Source organism: Ceratotherium simum, chromosome 6, assembly GCF_057802395.1.
Source record: "Ceratotherium simum simum isolate JZ-2026a chromosome 6, ASM5780239v1, whole genome shotgun sequence".
NCBI lineage: Eukaryota > Metazoa > Chordata > Mammalia > Perissodactyla > Rhinocerotidae > Ceratotherium > Ceratotherium simum.
The window spans coordinates 45,038,554-45,055,489 of record NC_141905.1 but is presented as its reverse complement, the minus strand read 5'-3'; the positions used below and the strand labels follow the sequence as shown (position 1 = coordinate 45,055,489).

The 16,936-nt window shown below is 34.3% G+C and overlaps 1 protein-coding gene across 7 annotated transcripts in view; it reads right to left on the bottom strand.

Annotated features, from left to right (window-relative positions):
* PCDH15 (protocadherin related 15) overlaps window positions 1-16,936 on the bottom strand; it is a 1,681,754-nt gene that overhangs the window by 514,072 nt on the left and 1,150,746 nt on the right. For all 7 annotated transcript variants that reach the window (XM_087432193.1, XM_087432194.1, XM_087432195.1 and 4 more), the window contains one exon: window positions 7,943-8,103. In XM_087432193.1, the coding sequence (XP_087288319.1) occupies window positions 7,943-8,103 (161 nt within the window). The remainder of the gene's footprint in view (window positions 1-7,942; window positions 8,104-16,936) is intronic.

The window sequence follows — 16,936 nt, the reverse complement described above, 5'->3', positions numbered from 1 at the left end:
AGGCAAGAAAAAAAAGCATCCAAATTGGAAAGAAAGAGGTAAAACTGTCACTATTTGCAGACGGCATGATATTATATATATCAAACTCTAAAGACTCCACCAAAAAACTGTTAGAACTAATAAACAAATTCAGTGAAGTTGAAAGACACAAAATCAATATAGAAAAATCTGTTGCATTTCTATACACAAATAACTATCAGAAAGAGAAAATAAGAAAACAATCCCATTTACAATTGCATAAAAAAGAATAAAATACCTAGGAATAAATTTAAGCAAGGAGGTGAAAGATATGTACACTGAAAGGTATAAGATACTATGAAAGAAATTGAAGAAGACACAAATAAATGGAATTTAATATTAAATTTAAAATAATACTTCAGATAAATATCCAGAAGTAGAATAGCTGGACCATATGGCACTTGTATTTTAATTTTTTGAGAAATCTCCATACTGTTTTCCATAGTGGCTGCACCAGTTCACATTTCCACCAACAGTGTATGAAAGTTCCCTTTTCTCCACATCCTCTCCAACATTTATTATTTATTGTCTTTCTAATAATGGCCACTCTGATGCATATGAGATGACGTCTTATTGTAGTTTTGATTTCCATTTCCCTAATAACTAATGGTGGTGGTGAACTTGATGCAGTCAATACAGAAGTTGAAATGATGTACACCTGAAATTTATATGTTATAAACCAATTTGACCTCAATAAGTTTCAAAAATATATTTTACTATTATTAATATATTTTAATCTTAAATTTAAAATAAATAAATGGATAGTCCATGCCCATGGATTGGAATAATCAATATTGTTAAAAAGTCCATACTACCCAAAGGGATCTACAAATTCAATGCAATCTCTATCAAAATTCCAATGACATTTTTCACAGAAATATTACAGATCATCCTAAAATTTGTATGGAACCACAAAAGACCCCAAATAGTCAAAGAAATCTTGACACGAAGAACAATGCTGTAGGTATCATACTCCCTGATTTCAAACTATATTACAAATCTATAGTAATCGAAACAGTATGGTACTGGCATAAAAACAGACACATAGATCAATGCAACAGAATAGAGAGCCAGCAATGACACTTCTGGGCACTTAGCCAAAGAAAACAAAAACACTAATACAAAAAGATATATGTACCCCTATGTTCATTGCAGCATTATTTACAGTAGCCACGATATGGAAATAACCTAAGTGTCCATCCATGGATAAACAGCTGAAGAGAATGTGGTACATATATATTATTTGAAATATTATTCAGTCATAAAAAGAATGATACTGTGCCATCTATGACAATATGGAAGGACTTTGAGGGCATTATGCTAAGTGAAATAAGTCACACAGCAAAGAACAAATACTGGATGATCTCAGTTATATGTGGAAACTAACAACAAAACAAAACAAAAAAATCCCCCAAAAAGCAAATTCATAGAAACAGAAAACAGATTGGTGGTTGCCAAAGCAGGGGCTGGGAGTGGACAAAATAGAGATCAAAAGATACAGACTTCCAGTTATAAAATACATAAATCGTGGGGATGTAATGTGGAGCATGCTGACTATAGTTAATATTGTATCGAATATTTGAAAGTTGCTAAGAGAATAAATCTTAAAAGTTCTCATCACAAGAAAAAAATTTATATGTATATGTCACTATGTATAGCGACAAATGTTAACTACACTTACTGTGGTGATCACTTTGCAATTTTGCATAATGATTTACAAATATTGAATCATTATGTTGTACACCTGAAGCTAATATAATGTTATGTGTTAATTATACCTCAATAAAAAAAATATCTTCCTGGCAAATGCTATAGATTTAAAAAAAATTACAGGGGACAGCCCCATGGTGTAGCGGTTAAGTGTGCGCGCTACACTGCTGGTGGCCCGGGTTCGGATCCCAGGCACGCACTGATGCACCACTTGCCAGGCCATGCTGTGGTGGCATCCCATATAAAGTGGAGGAAGATGGACACAGATGTTAGCCCAGGGCCAGTCTTCCTCAGCAAAAAGAGGAGGATTGGCATGGATATTAGCTCAGAGCTGATCTTCCTCAGCAAAAAAAAAAAAAAAAAAATTACAAATGTTTTGGTATCCATAATAATATACTTATTCAACAGTAATGTATATTTTATCACTATCTGGCTTTTGAGTGGAAACATAAGTTTAAAATTAAATAAAATTTAAAAGTATAAATATATGCATATATACATATATTTATATTTGCAATACTAATAAATTAATACTTGATGCATTATTTACAAATGTAATCTATATAAAAATGGCCACTTACACTTTTTCAAATGATTTATGAATTATTTTTCTGTAGAAAATTTTGTTACCTAGAAGCATAGAGAAGCATACTCAAGAAAAAAATAACTTATTCCAAATCAATATAAATAATGTTAAAACAACAAAGTAAAAGACAACAACCCTGCAAGGAGACTAAAGTCATTTCAAATGTTTAAAATGTATTATTATTTTATTTCAAACACTGCAATTATTTAGCGATATTGATGTGGAAGCATATAGCTACAATATGTCTAGATGACTATTTAGTAAAATGCATGTTACTCAGTATCCCAGTAATTTAATGATGATAAATGAATTTATCATCATAAAATAACTAGACAAGTATACAAAGATGCATATACACATTTGTCACTATAGCATTTTTGTAATCATCAAGAGCTGCAAACAAACTTGATGTCCAAAATAGGAGATTGGTTTGAGAAATATCCTTGACTTATTCATCCAATATAACACTACGCAGTCATTAAAAATGATTATATAAATATACATTCATTCACTTGGAAAGATGTATATTACAAATTACATTTAAAAAGTAGGCTGAGGCCGGCCCGGTGGCTTAGCGGTTGAGTGCACGTGCTCCGCTACTGGCGGCCCGGGGTTCGGATCCCAGGCATGCACCGACACACCGCTTCTCCGGCCGTGCTGAGGCCGGGTCCCACATACAGCAACTAGAAGGATGTGCAACTATGACGTACAACTATCTACTGGAGCTTTGGGGGGAAAAAAATTTATAATAGCCTAAAAGTGGAAATAAGCTAAATGAATAGCTTCTTCAATAGCTTCTTCAAATGAATAGATATATTTAAAAAAAAAAAAAAAGTAGGCCGAAAGCATTATGCACAGTATGATCTAATTTTATAAGTATTATAAAAACACCAACACACATATATGCTTGAAATAATATATGGTAGGATAAATATTAAATATTTTCCCTAGGTGGTAAAATTACAACTGTATGTATGCTTTTTATTTTCTGATATGTTTACCATAACCTTACATATTTTACAACTAAATGAAACCATAATTTCCAGTTGTGATTATATTTGGACTGAAAACACTGATTTACCACACTACTTTTGTAGCAGCAATGGTCTATGAGTCACATAAAACATATGGGCACTGGGTTAAGAATTTTCAGAATAAAAGCCTTTACACTGATGAATAAAGCCCTAAAAGCAATGTGGTAGCAGAAAGAGCAATTCCCAAGGATTCAAAAATTTCAAAGGCAATATAGGACATATTGAACGGCATTGAAATAAGAGGTTAAATTGAGATTTATTTTTTCCAAGTCACATGAGAATCACTTTCTATTATAGAAAATGTGGCAGGTATCTGGGCCAGCCCGTGGCTTGGTGGCTAAGTGCATGCACTCTGCTACTGGCGGCCCGGGTTCAGATCCCAGGCGGGCGCGGACAGACCGCTTCTCCGGCCATGCTGAGGCAGCGTCCCACATACAGCAACTAGAAGGACGTGCAACTATGACGTACAACTATCTACTAGGGCTTTGGGGAAAAAAAAAAAGGAGGAGGATTGGCAATAGATGTTAGCTCACAGCCAGTCTTCCTCAGCAAAAAGACGAGGATTAGCACGGATGTTAGCTCAGGGCTGATCTTCCTCACAAAAAAAAATAAATAAAAAAAAAAAAGAAAATGTGGCAGGTATCTAATATCTAAAAAATCATTAAGCCCACAGCAAGTTACTCCAGTGAGATAGGATATAAAAGTACATAGGTGATAAATTCCTTCCTTTAGTTCTACTTAGAATTACTAATTTTGAGGTGCAAGATTCTCCAACAATTTGAGACTAAAAAAGAGGAAGATTATTTACCCAAGGCGAGGTCTGTAACCTGGGCTGTATGTAACCTTGGTACTTAGAGAAACTCTTGAAATTGATTGCAAATAATTATTGATGTGCAAATAAATTTCTTTCCCTGAGAAATGAGTCCATAGATTTGATCCGAATCCTGACTGAGTGCTCCACCTCCCAAAGATGAAGACTTACTAACAAATCCATAAGCCAAAAAGCAGATTGCAGCCTATTACCATGATTTCCTCGACCCATGGAAATTTAATACTGGTGAATAGCAACGGGGAGAGCCTCCAAAGAAATATTTCTTAATGGTGCAATTCATTCCTGATATATTATAAAGATTTCGTAGCTTCTTTGCATCAGGCTGTCTTCTTTTTCCTTTTATCCCTGCTCTTTAATTTGATGGACTCCACCAGCTAACAGGTCTACACTTTACACTATCTTACTCTTCTTATTCTTCTAAAACTTCTTACTACTACTTCTCCACTCCTTCTGTACTTCTATTCTACACTACTTTTCTTACTATTTTTACACTTACACTTCTAACTCTGCTTAAATTCTATTCACACATTTATCCAAGAATTCCCTGATATTAAAAACCAAATATTTGACAATCTGGCTTCCTTGTTAATTAGCTATGTAGACTTCATTTATAGTTTCTAGATTAAACTTTCTTCATCTAAACACAGAGTACATTAGAGCAGTGGATCTTTAAAATACATAACAATAACAACAACAACAAAATACAACAAAAAACAAACAAACAAAAAACACGAGAAGGCTAACATGGAGTAGATAACCTCTTATTTCTCTAAGAAATGACTTTTAAAAAACAAAAGCCACCTATGATCTACAGGACCACATAAATTAGGAGTATTTTTAATATCTAACAATGGAAAAAGGGCATGATATCAGAATAAAATGAATACACTTAGCTTTGGAGAAAAAAAATCACTCCATTTCTTTATTTTTTCTAATTTTACCACGGACAAGTGCTAAATTTTAAAGACTGGCTGTCTAAATCTACTGCACAGTAGATTAGGAAAAAAAATACTGAATTAGCCAAATTTTAAGATTCCTTTCAGCTCTTGAATTCAGTAATTCTGTAAAGCATCTGTACTCAGCAAACGTTAAATAATACTATATTAAAAATGTGTACCGTATCTAGTTAATCTTGCCTTGATCTTAACATTTGTTATTACCATCTGGCTTTTCCTGTCTACTTCCTGAACTCTCTCTCAATGAGGGCTTCACTGTCTTAATTTTGTAACAGAAACCTACACCATTCATTTAACTTCAAACTTCAATTTTCTAGATTGAGGACGTTCTTAACGTCATTATTTTTTGCTCCGAACTAAAAGCATTTCCCCCTCAGTCTTTCTCAACTAACGCTGCCAGGAAAGAAGATAAAGGCATAACATCTTACTGTTTATCTGTGACTCCTTCCTTTATGATTACAAATTCTATTTGAAACAGAAAAAAAAAGAAAGAAAAAAAGCTACAAAGTACCCCTACTCATAGAAAGTTCAAGTCCTGTGTTTAATTCAGGTTTTCTAAGTTCCAGCACCAGGTGAGATTACTTGTACAAGATGGCAATGTTAGATCTTTGGCATGACATTCTTTAAATATACAGGCTTAAATTCACATATTACTAAGGTTTAGAGTATCTTTTATTTAATGTCTTGCCATTATTTCAACAAGTTTATTTGCTAAATGGTAAATACATTGCAAGTATGTGAGCATGTGTTTTTGTTTTGTTTTACTTACAGATTTTCCTCTGCAATATTCATGTAACATTTAATATCCTTTAGATGTCCTAGTCTCCACCATCATTAGCTAATTTCAGTTAGGTGTTCACTGACACTTTAATTTACAAACTATCTTTGCAAGTTTGACTTGAGTGTAGCATTCCTAATCTAAAAGAACATTTTAAATGGAAAGGAAATTATTTTTGATTATTTTGTTAAAGAACTAGCCTGGATAGTTCTTTAAATGATACCTGTGCACATTTTTGCAATTATTATTTTCAGGTCAAATCAATTTTAAGTATATTCCCATAATACTGTTTCAGATTAGCCAATGTCCAATAAATGCTGCCCTTTCTGAAATAAAAAAATAATACTAAAGGAAAAAGATACTTATCTTAAAAAGTAAAGCTAATTTTTGGTAAGCAATTAAAATTGAAACAATGTTATAGGCTGGAGAGATGGAACACAGTTTATTTATACTGAAGGATATCCTTTCTCTCTACTCATAATTCAGACTCATAATTGTGCTTTTAACATGAAATGAAGGAAAAAAACAATGGTTCCAGTGAATTATTGTAACTGCTTATGAGGTACTTAAAAAAAAAAAGGAAACAATATAAAATGACAGTGGTCTAAAATAGATAAATCTTCTATAATTCTCCTAACATGTTTACATTATAAAATCCATCTGACTTGGTTATAAATGTCCCTAATTAAGGCCAGTAAAGGGTGCCTATGAGTAATACAGCTGTAGAGGATTCTTGCAACTTGGCAGTTTGTGCCATTATCCAGATTGCTTTCATAAAAGTAAGACATAAGATAAGATAAATTCTAAGATAACAACTGTTCTTATTCCATTTTACACCTTAGCCACCCGGCCAAAACGGTAAACTGTGGGGTATAAAAGATGTTGCTGTGAGGAAAGGACATCGTGAGTGGGGGGCAGTGGTGGGGATGGGGCAGCATGAAGGATAACTTTCTTTTTCCCTATTTTGAGCCCAACAATCCCATTCTTATTCTCCACTGCTACCCACGTTTCACCTCTGCCAGTACTGCTCAGTCAGCCGAATTATGAGTCTCCCCAAGTGTACAAAGACGCCCATCCTCGTGGGAGAGTCCTATGTATTGCCCACTTCACCACAAAGCTCTTAAAGATTCTGAATCTTAGATATGAAATAGATTAGGGATCATCTACTCCACACCACACTGTAAAGTGGATCATAAATTCTGAATGATGTAGTGAGATGATTCAGGTTCACTAAGCTGGATATCTGACATCTGGATTTCATCAAGTGGAAATTTGGGAGTAGGCATGTTTAGATGTACTCCTTAGCGTTCCCAGGTCCTGTACAATTACTGGTTACAACCCTGCTCCCCCCACACGCTCTTCTGTGTACTCAAGACTGGAATGGAAATAAGTGAGAATAAAATTGTATTAGAGAGCTGTTTAAATCTACTCAAGTTTTGCAGCTTTTTCAGAAATGAGACACTCAATGACTTTGGTAACTTAACTGTCCTTAATAACAAAATACTTAGGTTATGCTGCTTGAGAACGATGGGTCTGGGACATTGCCAGGAAACTGTGCTCACTTTCTTTTAATTTTTTTACAGCTCTATAAGCACATCACTACAAACTCATCACTCAACCTATGCTTACTGCTCGTAAGAGCAGTGCCTGTTGGTATTCCAATCAAACTCTGTCCTCGAGCCAGCACCTAATTGCACTCGCCAACTTTATCATGGATTATCGCCATGCTTATCCTGTTTTTCCAAGGTTACCATGCCTTCATTCTCACCACTCTATTCTCTCCTTGTTTGGAAATCTGACAAGCTTCCAGGATGTTAGAAGAGAAATACAACGGTTCTCTCAGACACACATGGTCCCTTCCTTTCCTTTTCTTCTTTTAAGTAGTTAAATAATGTATTTGTTAATGAACATAGAAAATGAACTCAAATTATATATAAAGAAAATTTGATGTCATATCAACAAACACACACAGATATTTAAATTATAATAAAGTTGTAACACAAGAGTAAAGAAAAAAATGTCACTAACATCTCTATCCAGAACTCTGCCTGTGCTGTTCAGGAAAAGCATCTGTTTAATGGGATCCAACAACACCCAGTAATCCACGTTGTCCTTTAAAGAGAGTTCTATGGTGGGGTCTGGTCCTCCGGCAGTCCCTTTGATCAGCATGTTATCCACCAGAATCGTGCCTGCAAACCAAAGAAAGTTATTTGAAAACATATTCTGCTTGTGTGCATCCTTTAATAAAGATCATACGCTTAAATCCCAGCTCACTTGCAAATCTGTTTTTAAAGCAGAAAATATTCAACTTTCTATATCTGTCATGATGTAGAAAATGTCCTGTTTGAAAAAGGCAAAAATACCTTTATTATGTTATTTATAAATGATAATTTTGGGAGACGAAGGTGGGAGGCAGAGATTCAAACACTTGGCGCGTCTCATCATCTATTTCTTGTTTCCCTTTATCAACATGAATTTCTTCCTCTCCCTGTCCATCACTTCTCATAGGTCTTATCACTGAATTCTATCCCGAACGAAAGGAAATGCTTGTAATAATAGAGGCTGATACTTCAATTCACCCAGCAAGACTTTTGATATGAAAGGAGATATCTCGAAAGTAAGAGAAAGGGAGAAAAATAAAGAAATGAAGTAGCAGAGTCTCCCACGGTGAGAACAGCTTCTTTTTCTTTTATCTTAGAGCAAATCCATAAAACATAAATCTTAATGTGAAAGATAAAACTAGTGTGCAGACACACAATAGAAGCCATCCTTCTTTAAGACATGTCTGGGGTATTCAACTAGAATAACACGATATTCCAACGTAACATTTCAATGCTTGCTTTTTTATTATTTTTTCAGCGGGCTGAATTGTAGACACTTGTTGAATAAGAGATGAAAGAGAATACATCCCTAATCTTTCCTACTTTGTTAAAGATTCCATGCATTTTACAAGTTTAACACAAACATATCTGATACAATTCAAATCCCATTTTTTTCCCCACACAGCAATGATCGCTTTGCCGAACAATAATGCACTATAGCTTAGGGCAATCATTTTCAGCTGATCCATTTTATTAAACTTATGGCACACAGAAGAGATGTGGCTATGCAAACAAGATGTACCCTTCTGAAGACATTAGAATAAATGGCATATATTTAGAGAACTAATTGCCTTAAGATAGCATACAAGAATATATAGATAATCCATAAATATGAATCTAGCCTGAAGAATAATAATGCAAAATGTATCTACTGTATTTTCTTAAGGCATGGAATTAGCTTAAATGTTATATCATTGTATAATTACAAATAAAAGGGGGGTCTATTTGGAAGATTTTCTCAGCAAAATAATAATAATAAAGAAATAATAATTCTTTATCATTATTATTACTAATGAGCTTTATCCGCCTAGAGAATGTTGAAAAGAATCCTTCTTTTGTAACAATAAATATAAATAATATTTAAACACACACACTCTCATACACATGTACTTTTCTAAATGGTAGATTATTTTCTTCTACTTTTTCACTTATCAGTACATGTATATGTAAATATTGAGTGAAACCGATCCTTCTATTATTTACTGAAATGGCAAATAGTTAACTTACAGGTAATACCTCTTAAAGTACAGATCAGACATCGATGGCATTTTCTGACCTACAAATATGTTCAAGGCCCAAGTACACACATGTTTACAAATACTTCACAAAATTAACCTTTGAAAAATTATTTGGCCTGTATTTCAATATGTAATTAAGAAACTAAATGGGATTCTATTTTCTGATCAAGAAAAAAATAATGTGCAATAGATAGGTCAACTAACATTAGCATTTATGCCTTGACTCATTGTGCATAATAGCAGGTCTTTCTATCGTATACGAACACACCACGCAGGCACATGAAGGGAATGGGCAATGAGCTCTTCCTTTATAATGCAAATGGATTATAATCAGAGAAATTTGTAACAGTTATTTTAACCACTATTAAAGCAGTGAAACTAAAATACTGAATCTGGACTTATATTTTATATAATGATTTGTTTCATTTTCATGGAGAAGATCTAAATATTTTTTTCTTGCTCTCTTCTCACCCTTTTGTTCTTCCATTACTGAAACTCAGCAGTAAGGGTTTCTAGCGTTAGCGTGCTGAAAAGGAGAGAATTTTGCTTTTCTTTCACCAGAATACTCCATTCACATTGCCGAAACTCTCTCCAGATTTCCCTATGGCATGTTACTTTAGACCAAAAGTTTGGAGAAAAGAGAGAAGAGAGCACAGCTGCAACAGATATGATGTAAGGAGTAACATTTACAAAAAAAAAAAAAATTTAACATAGGTGTTTACTCTGCTTTGCTTGTCCTCCACCCTTCTCCCAGGAGAATAAGTGACATCCAAGCTGAGGTTAACTTTGAGCCAGGAGCTCTTCTCTCTATCTCTACCCTAGCAGTGGGAACTGTACCTTCCCACAAGTCCAAGGATTTCCAGATCTGGGCAGCTGGTGTTCTGAGACAATGCTGGTAAGCAGCTGCCCAGCAGAATATCTGGGCATATTGGGACAGTGTGATCCCTTTACTTCCTCTCTTGTTTTGCAAGCTTTTCTTTTCTCCAGTAAAACCTTTTGTTTAACCTCTTCCATGCCATGTTTAAATCCATTCCCATCCCTGACTGCGTTTTAAATATAAAGACACAGAGACATTAAAAATAAAAGGACTGGATGTACTACGCAACACTAAAAAGAAAGCTGAACGGCTCTATTATTATCAGAGAGTATAACAGAACAAGGAATATTATCAGAGGTGAAGAGATATGTTTCATGAAAATAAAGAGATCGATTCATCAATAAGTGTTAACCCTGAAGAGACCTGTCTTGAAGAAAGTGGTATCCAAGTTGGGATTTCCCTTACATGAAAGTTTCCTTTCATCATAATAAAAAATGGTTGTCATCAGGAAAAAGGAATTAAACTTATTTTGATACTCATATCATAGAAGTTAAGCTGGTCCTAGAATTGACAGACTTAGAATCCAATCCTGTATCCACCACTTACCAGCTGAAAGTGGATAGATTACTTAGCCCCACTCACCTTCAATTTCCCTCTTCTACAAAACTGGTACCACAATAGAACAGATATTTCTACTGTAACACAATATGTATGTACCTAAAAAAAGCTTGTGTTCTTGTATCCAGAGCACTAACTTAAATTAAAATAATCACAACCACAAAAAAATACTAGCACAGTTAAATCTTTAATGATATTTGCACTAAGCATCGCAGTCAATCTTTCACAGCCTTAAATATTGGAGTTTGTGCTTCTTCCTTCAAGCGGTAGGTATTGAGGGTCATTTGCTTCTGAATAGAGACCTTTTTCATCAAAATTGAAAACTTGATCCAGTATTTAGCCTTTTTCATTAAGCTACTGTTTTAATTCAGAGAAATAACATTGCAGCTCCTTCACTTGTACATACAGCTCCTTCAGATTAACATGTTATCAATCATAGCCACTAAAGCAGACTGTACTTTCACTAAATAAAGATGCTACAGATTTTCAGCTTTTTTCTTAAAATCTTCTCACATGGCTAAGTCTTTCTTTTTAGTTATGAGAAAAGCTCGTCCAGAATATTTCAAAACATAAATATACTGTAAAATAATATGTGAATCAATACAATTCCCTCATTATATCAACTTCATTCCCCTACTTACCAATGTGTATACTGTAATTTAATAAAAGAAGAGCCTGTTGGGTTACTCTGATGACGAAATGAGATAACACATGTGTAATACTGATTACAGTCTGGTACAGAATAAGGACTTGAAAATGAGGATTATAGTTATTGTTGTTGATGTTATTATTTGAGAGGGAAAGCATTTGAAGCTGAAGCAAAATGACTTGTTTTATGTGCCAGAAGTCGTTACAAACCAAGTCTACTTACTGTTCATGTCACAAAGCAAGGGTTATCATGTTTAGTCAACGCATAGGGGAGGCAAGCAGTCTGGAAGAATTTATATGGAATTAAGAGACTTGAATGCAAAATAATCATTCTAAGAAGTTAGAGGGTAGGGAGAGAATGCTCACCCTAGAGAAGTGGTAAAGAGAACCCCTTGTCTCCAATGGGCAGCTTTCCCTACACTGCATTCCAACCGATAGGCAATCCATCTAGGCCCAGTGATGCTCAATCTTTCCACTTCCTAATCTCAGACAATTCTGATTTTTCTCATACAAACTCAAATTAAATTTGATGTCAAGGAAAAGGTCTTATTCAACAAATTCATACTAGTAGAGATCTTTAGATTGAATACTTTTTATTCATCTCCAGCACATGTTTAGTTCTATTTGGAACTAAACACACACATACATACATATACATACATATATGTGTACTACAGGAACTAAATATACATATACGGTACAAATCATGATTGGATATTTAATGATTTCCCGCAAAAGTTATTTGCTTCTTTAAATAGGCACTTATAACACAAATGGATTACTCTCTAAAAATGCTGTGGAGGTGGCAGTGGAGAGGGGGTCCATTGCCTTTCTAATGAACCTAATTCAATGAAGCTGGAAGAGTAAGTTCTACAGGGAGAGAGAGTAATTGACTGTTTGGGTTCGTTCCAAACTTTAAAATAAAGAAAATCATTCTGTGCACAGAACCCACTTCTTGTTGCTATAAAACAATTAATTATTCAAAGGTGTATAACCAATATGAATTACAAAAAATCTCTCGCAACAATCTTTCCCCAGTTTAAGCCAACTGGAGGAATGTTTAGCTATATCATATAGCAAGAAGCATTCATTGCTTTCTCTTGCATGTTACTCCCTGCAAACAAAAACATAAACAAAGCTCCCAAATATACATTATTCAATTAAAAAAAATAAAAAAGAAAAAATGAAAATGTAGCTAATATGTAGAGGTTAAACAGCAAGCATTATATAGTTTTCATTGAGTAAAATCTAGATTTCAAGATTAACAGGCTAAATAAAACTCTTCCCATGCTCATTTCCTCTTCTCTATTGAAATTTTCCAGGGCTTTCCTGGAAATAGTCTCTTTACTTTGATTTTTCACATTTCTTGGTTTACAATTATATAAACTATACATTTCAGCTAAGCATGTGTTCATATCGTATCTAGATAACTAGTTGTTGACTTTTATAGGGCAGGAAGTACATGTGTGTCCAACAACTTCCTAAAGAAAATAGAAATTTTGATGGGGTTGTGATTGAATGTTAGGTATATATTAACCACATGCAATATTTTCTAAAGTTAGAAAATGATACCAATCAAGTCAACAGTGGTTAAACAAAAACTTACAAAAATTAAAAGTATGCTGCTTTGCAACACTATGTTGGTATTTACAATTTATATTTTATTTACCTCAAAAGGACAAACCACTACAAATTGGGCAGATTTGTTCAAGTGTACTTCACTCATGTTAGTTAAGTAACAGTATCTTTTTATTATCTCATGATTTTTACTTCATGACACATGATAGGTGATATATCAAGCATAGCATAGACATCCAAGTACAAAACTTCAGGAAGAAAAGGTTTTTTTCCTTCTATTCTTAACTTTTTTTTTTTTCTGAAATTCATATAAATACCTTGACATTTAGACAATTGCTAGTATTTGTAGTCTGTTGTGAATAAAGTATTAAGTAAATGCGTATATTATGCTTTTTGGCATAGAAACCATGTTTATTTTGCTTATATATCACTTATCCAACTAACAGTAGAATCATAGAATTTTAGAACTAGAAGAGAACCTACCACCACTTCATAATATATATATGAGGAAAGTGAAGCCAAATCTCTGGTATCTCTACATCTCCCTATCCCAAGCATTGAAATGACCTGACCAAGGTGGTGCAGCTAATAAAAGAATATCCAAAACCAAATCCCATGTTTACTACTTCACACTTTTAGAAGTCCCTTCCCTATACCTTGCTATCACCTTGGAAATATACAAACATTTTTTTAAAATATGAAATTATGAAAACCTTGTTAGTTTTGCTTCGAGTTCATGGGAACTCACACAAAAAATCCTGTAGATGTATAAATTCATTATTTGGAATGCTGTACCATATAATTTTCTTGACAGAATTTAAAGGGTTAAAGTGGAAACAACTCAAAAGTAAGATATAGGGAGAATCGTACAATGTAATTATCAATAACTTAACCCTAGAACTAATTTTTGCAGATTATAGGTATAGATATAGTCTCTGACCTTATAGCTTACCAGTGATAAGAGAGAATAGCATGTTGGCATTAAGGATAGCCCAATAAAACTTCAAGTCAGACTGGGAGTATCAATTTAAGAAGCGAAACACTAACCTAGAGTCCTTTGGAACAACCATGGTACCTTCTTCCCCTGTGGCAGAGGAAGAATCCTGGACACAGAAGCTGGATCCTGAGGTTAGAGAAGTTGTAAAAGCTCCATGGGGGGTAGACTCTTAAGGTGCCCCCATGATGCCTGCCTCCTGGTTTTATGCCTCGTGTGAGTCCCTTCCCTTGAGTGTGGCTGGGACCTGTGACTTGCTTCTAGCCAAAAGAATATGGCAAATGTGATGAGAAGTCATATTTACATGGACATTATGTGATCACATTACATGAGATTCTAGTGACTATTTTGTTGAGGCTCTTTCTCTCTCTTTCCCTTGAAGGCTTTGACAAAGCAATTAGCCATGTTAGGAGGCCCACATGGCAAGGAACTGTGGTGGCCTTTAAGAGCTGAGGGTAGCCTCAGCTGACAGCCAGCCAGACATGGCAGCCTTCAGTCCTACAACCACAAGGAAAGGGATTTTGCCCACAGCCTGAATGAGCTTGGAAGCAGATTCCTCCCTACTCAAGTCTCAGCTGAGACTGTAACCCTGACAACTCCTTGATTACAGCTTTGTGAAACCATAAGTACAGGACCTGGCTATGCTGTGCCTGAACTCCTGGCCCAAAGAAATTGTGAAATAATAAATGTATGCTATTGTAAAACACTGCTCGTTTTAATATTGTTATGCAGCAATAGATAACTAATACAGCTCTAAAGCCAAAAGATCTATGTTCAAAATCTTTGCCTTACTACTTATTAACTCTGTGATTTTAGGCAAGATCCCTAGATTTTTGTAATCAGTGATGTGTGTTATTATGAGGAATAAATGAAGTAATGTATATAAGTAAAAGCATTTAGTTACTCAATGAATAATACTTTTCCTCCCACTGCCACTGGAAGTTTATATAGATTCAAACATACAAGGGGTTATTCATTCTATTTCACTAAACTGGGAACCTTAGCCACAATATTTTAAAATATGACTTTTTTTTTACAATTGAGCTAAAACGAGCTAACAGAACATACACAAAAACCAACAGAAAAAAAAAAGATTATGCACATATGCCAAACAGAAAATAAAAGGGGGAGGAGCAACAGTTTATTTACAGTTATCGCCAAGAATTTGTCATGAAGCAGAAAGCCATTTCTTCCTGGCAAAAATAAAAGTGAGGGGTCGGCCTGCTGGCATAGCAGTTAAGTTTGCGCACTCTGCTTCGGCAGCCTGGGTTTCTCAGGTTCGGATCCTGGGCCCAGACCTACATACAGCTTATCAAGCCATGCTGTGGTGGCGTCCCACATACAAAATAGAGGAAAATGGGCACGGATGTTAGCCCCAGGGCCAATCTTCCTCAGCAAAAAAGAGGAGGATTGGCAACAGATGTTAGCTCAGGGCAAATCGTCCTCAAAAAAAAAAAAAAGTGAACAAGACAACAAGCAAGGGAGGTCATATTATTGAGATCAAATTGTTTATCAACATTTGCTTTCTATGTCAGCTGGGCTAAGTGATAAAATACAGACTTTGAGTGAATTGCAATGTGTCCAATTCACAGGCATGTGAAAATGATAAAGGTTCATACTCTCAGAATACTGCAAGATTTTATTATTTTCAAACCATCAAATTGAGTCAGTTGAAATAAAGAAACAGACCATACCATATTTTTTTTAAATATAATGATTATAGAAATGTAGTTTAAAAAAGAGCTAGGTAACCCATTTCCCCCACCATTGGAAAGATTATAGACTCTAACCAGGCGGTTGCTGCTCACAAAAAATCTCATTAAGGTTAGAGAAATAAAAATCATTGAAAATACTGTTTTAAAATGCATATGAGGAATTAAGTAATTCAAAAAGATGAAAGCTAAAAAGTTCTTCTTGAAGAGGCTCAACATCTTAACCTGTGTTCCCATTAGAATCAATTAGAAACATTTAATCCCAGACTGTTCTTTGACTCTCTAACAATAAATCAAAGGATTTGGTTTGAGATAAAGATCCCAAATTTTTTACCAAAACTTCACTGGAGAATACGAATTTGCTTTTTTTGTGTGAAATTGCAGCTGTAGGAAGTTTTCATTGTTGTTAGATATGTGATTTAAACTAAAGGAGCTTAGACAGAGCTTTTAAATGGTATTTCAATGTTCTAAAGAATTCAATTCAGTACATTTATAAATGCGATTGATTAGATTAAAAGAGTTACTTAAAAATATAGGAAGTCTGCTGGCTATGTTTGTCTGTTCCTTTAGAATTTTGAAGAGTTTATATCGAATTTGTAAATGTAATTTAAAATATTTATAGGAATCCAATTATTAACGACTGCACATAGAGGTAAGAGTGTAGAGGAATTAAGTTTATTAAACTTATGAATTAATAGAAGATTAATCAAAAAATAAATGAAGATGTTTTCTCTTTTTTTTTTTTTTTTACCAGTTTCCTATATTTATTACAGGAATAATACTATTTATGTTAAATTTACAGTCAAATATGATTTTGATTTTAAATGTACCACTTAAATAAATTTTGGTTAAAACCCAAGCAACTTTCCATGCACAGACACCCAACATGATAAAAAATATGAAAGTAAAAACACCTCATTTAATGAAAGACCACGGAGTTATATAAGAGAAAGGAGATGGTAAAAAGAAATGGGGCAAAATTAATGATAGTAATGAAACAATGAACATATCTTCCAACAACTTCACTTATTTTTTT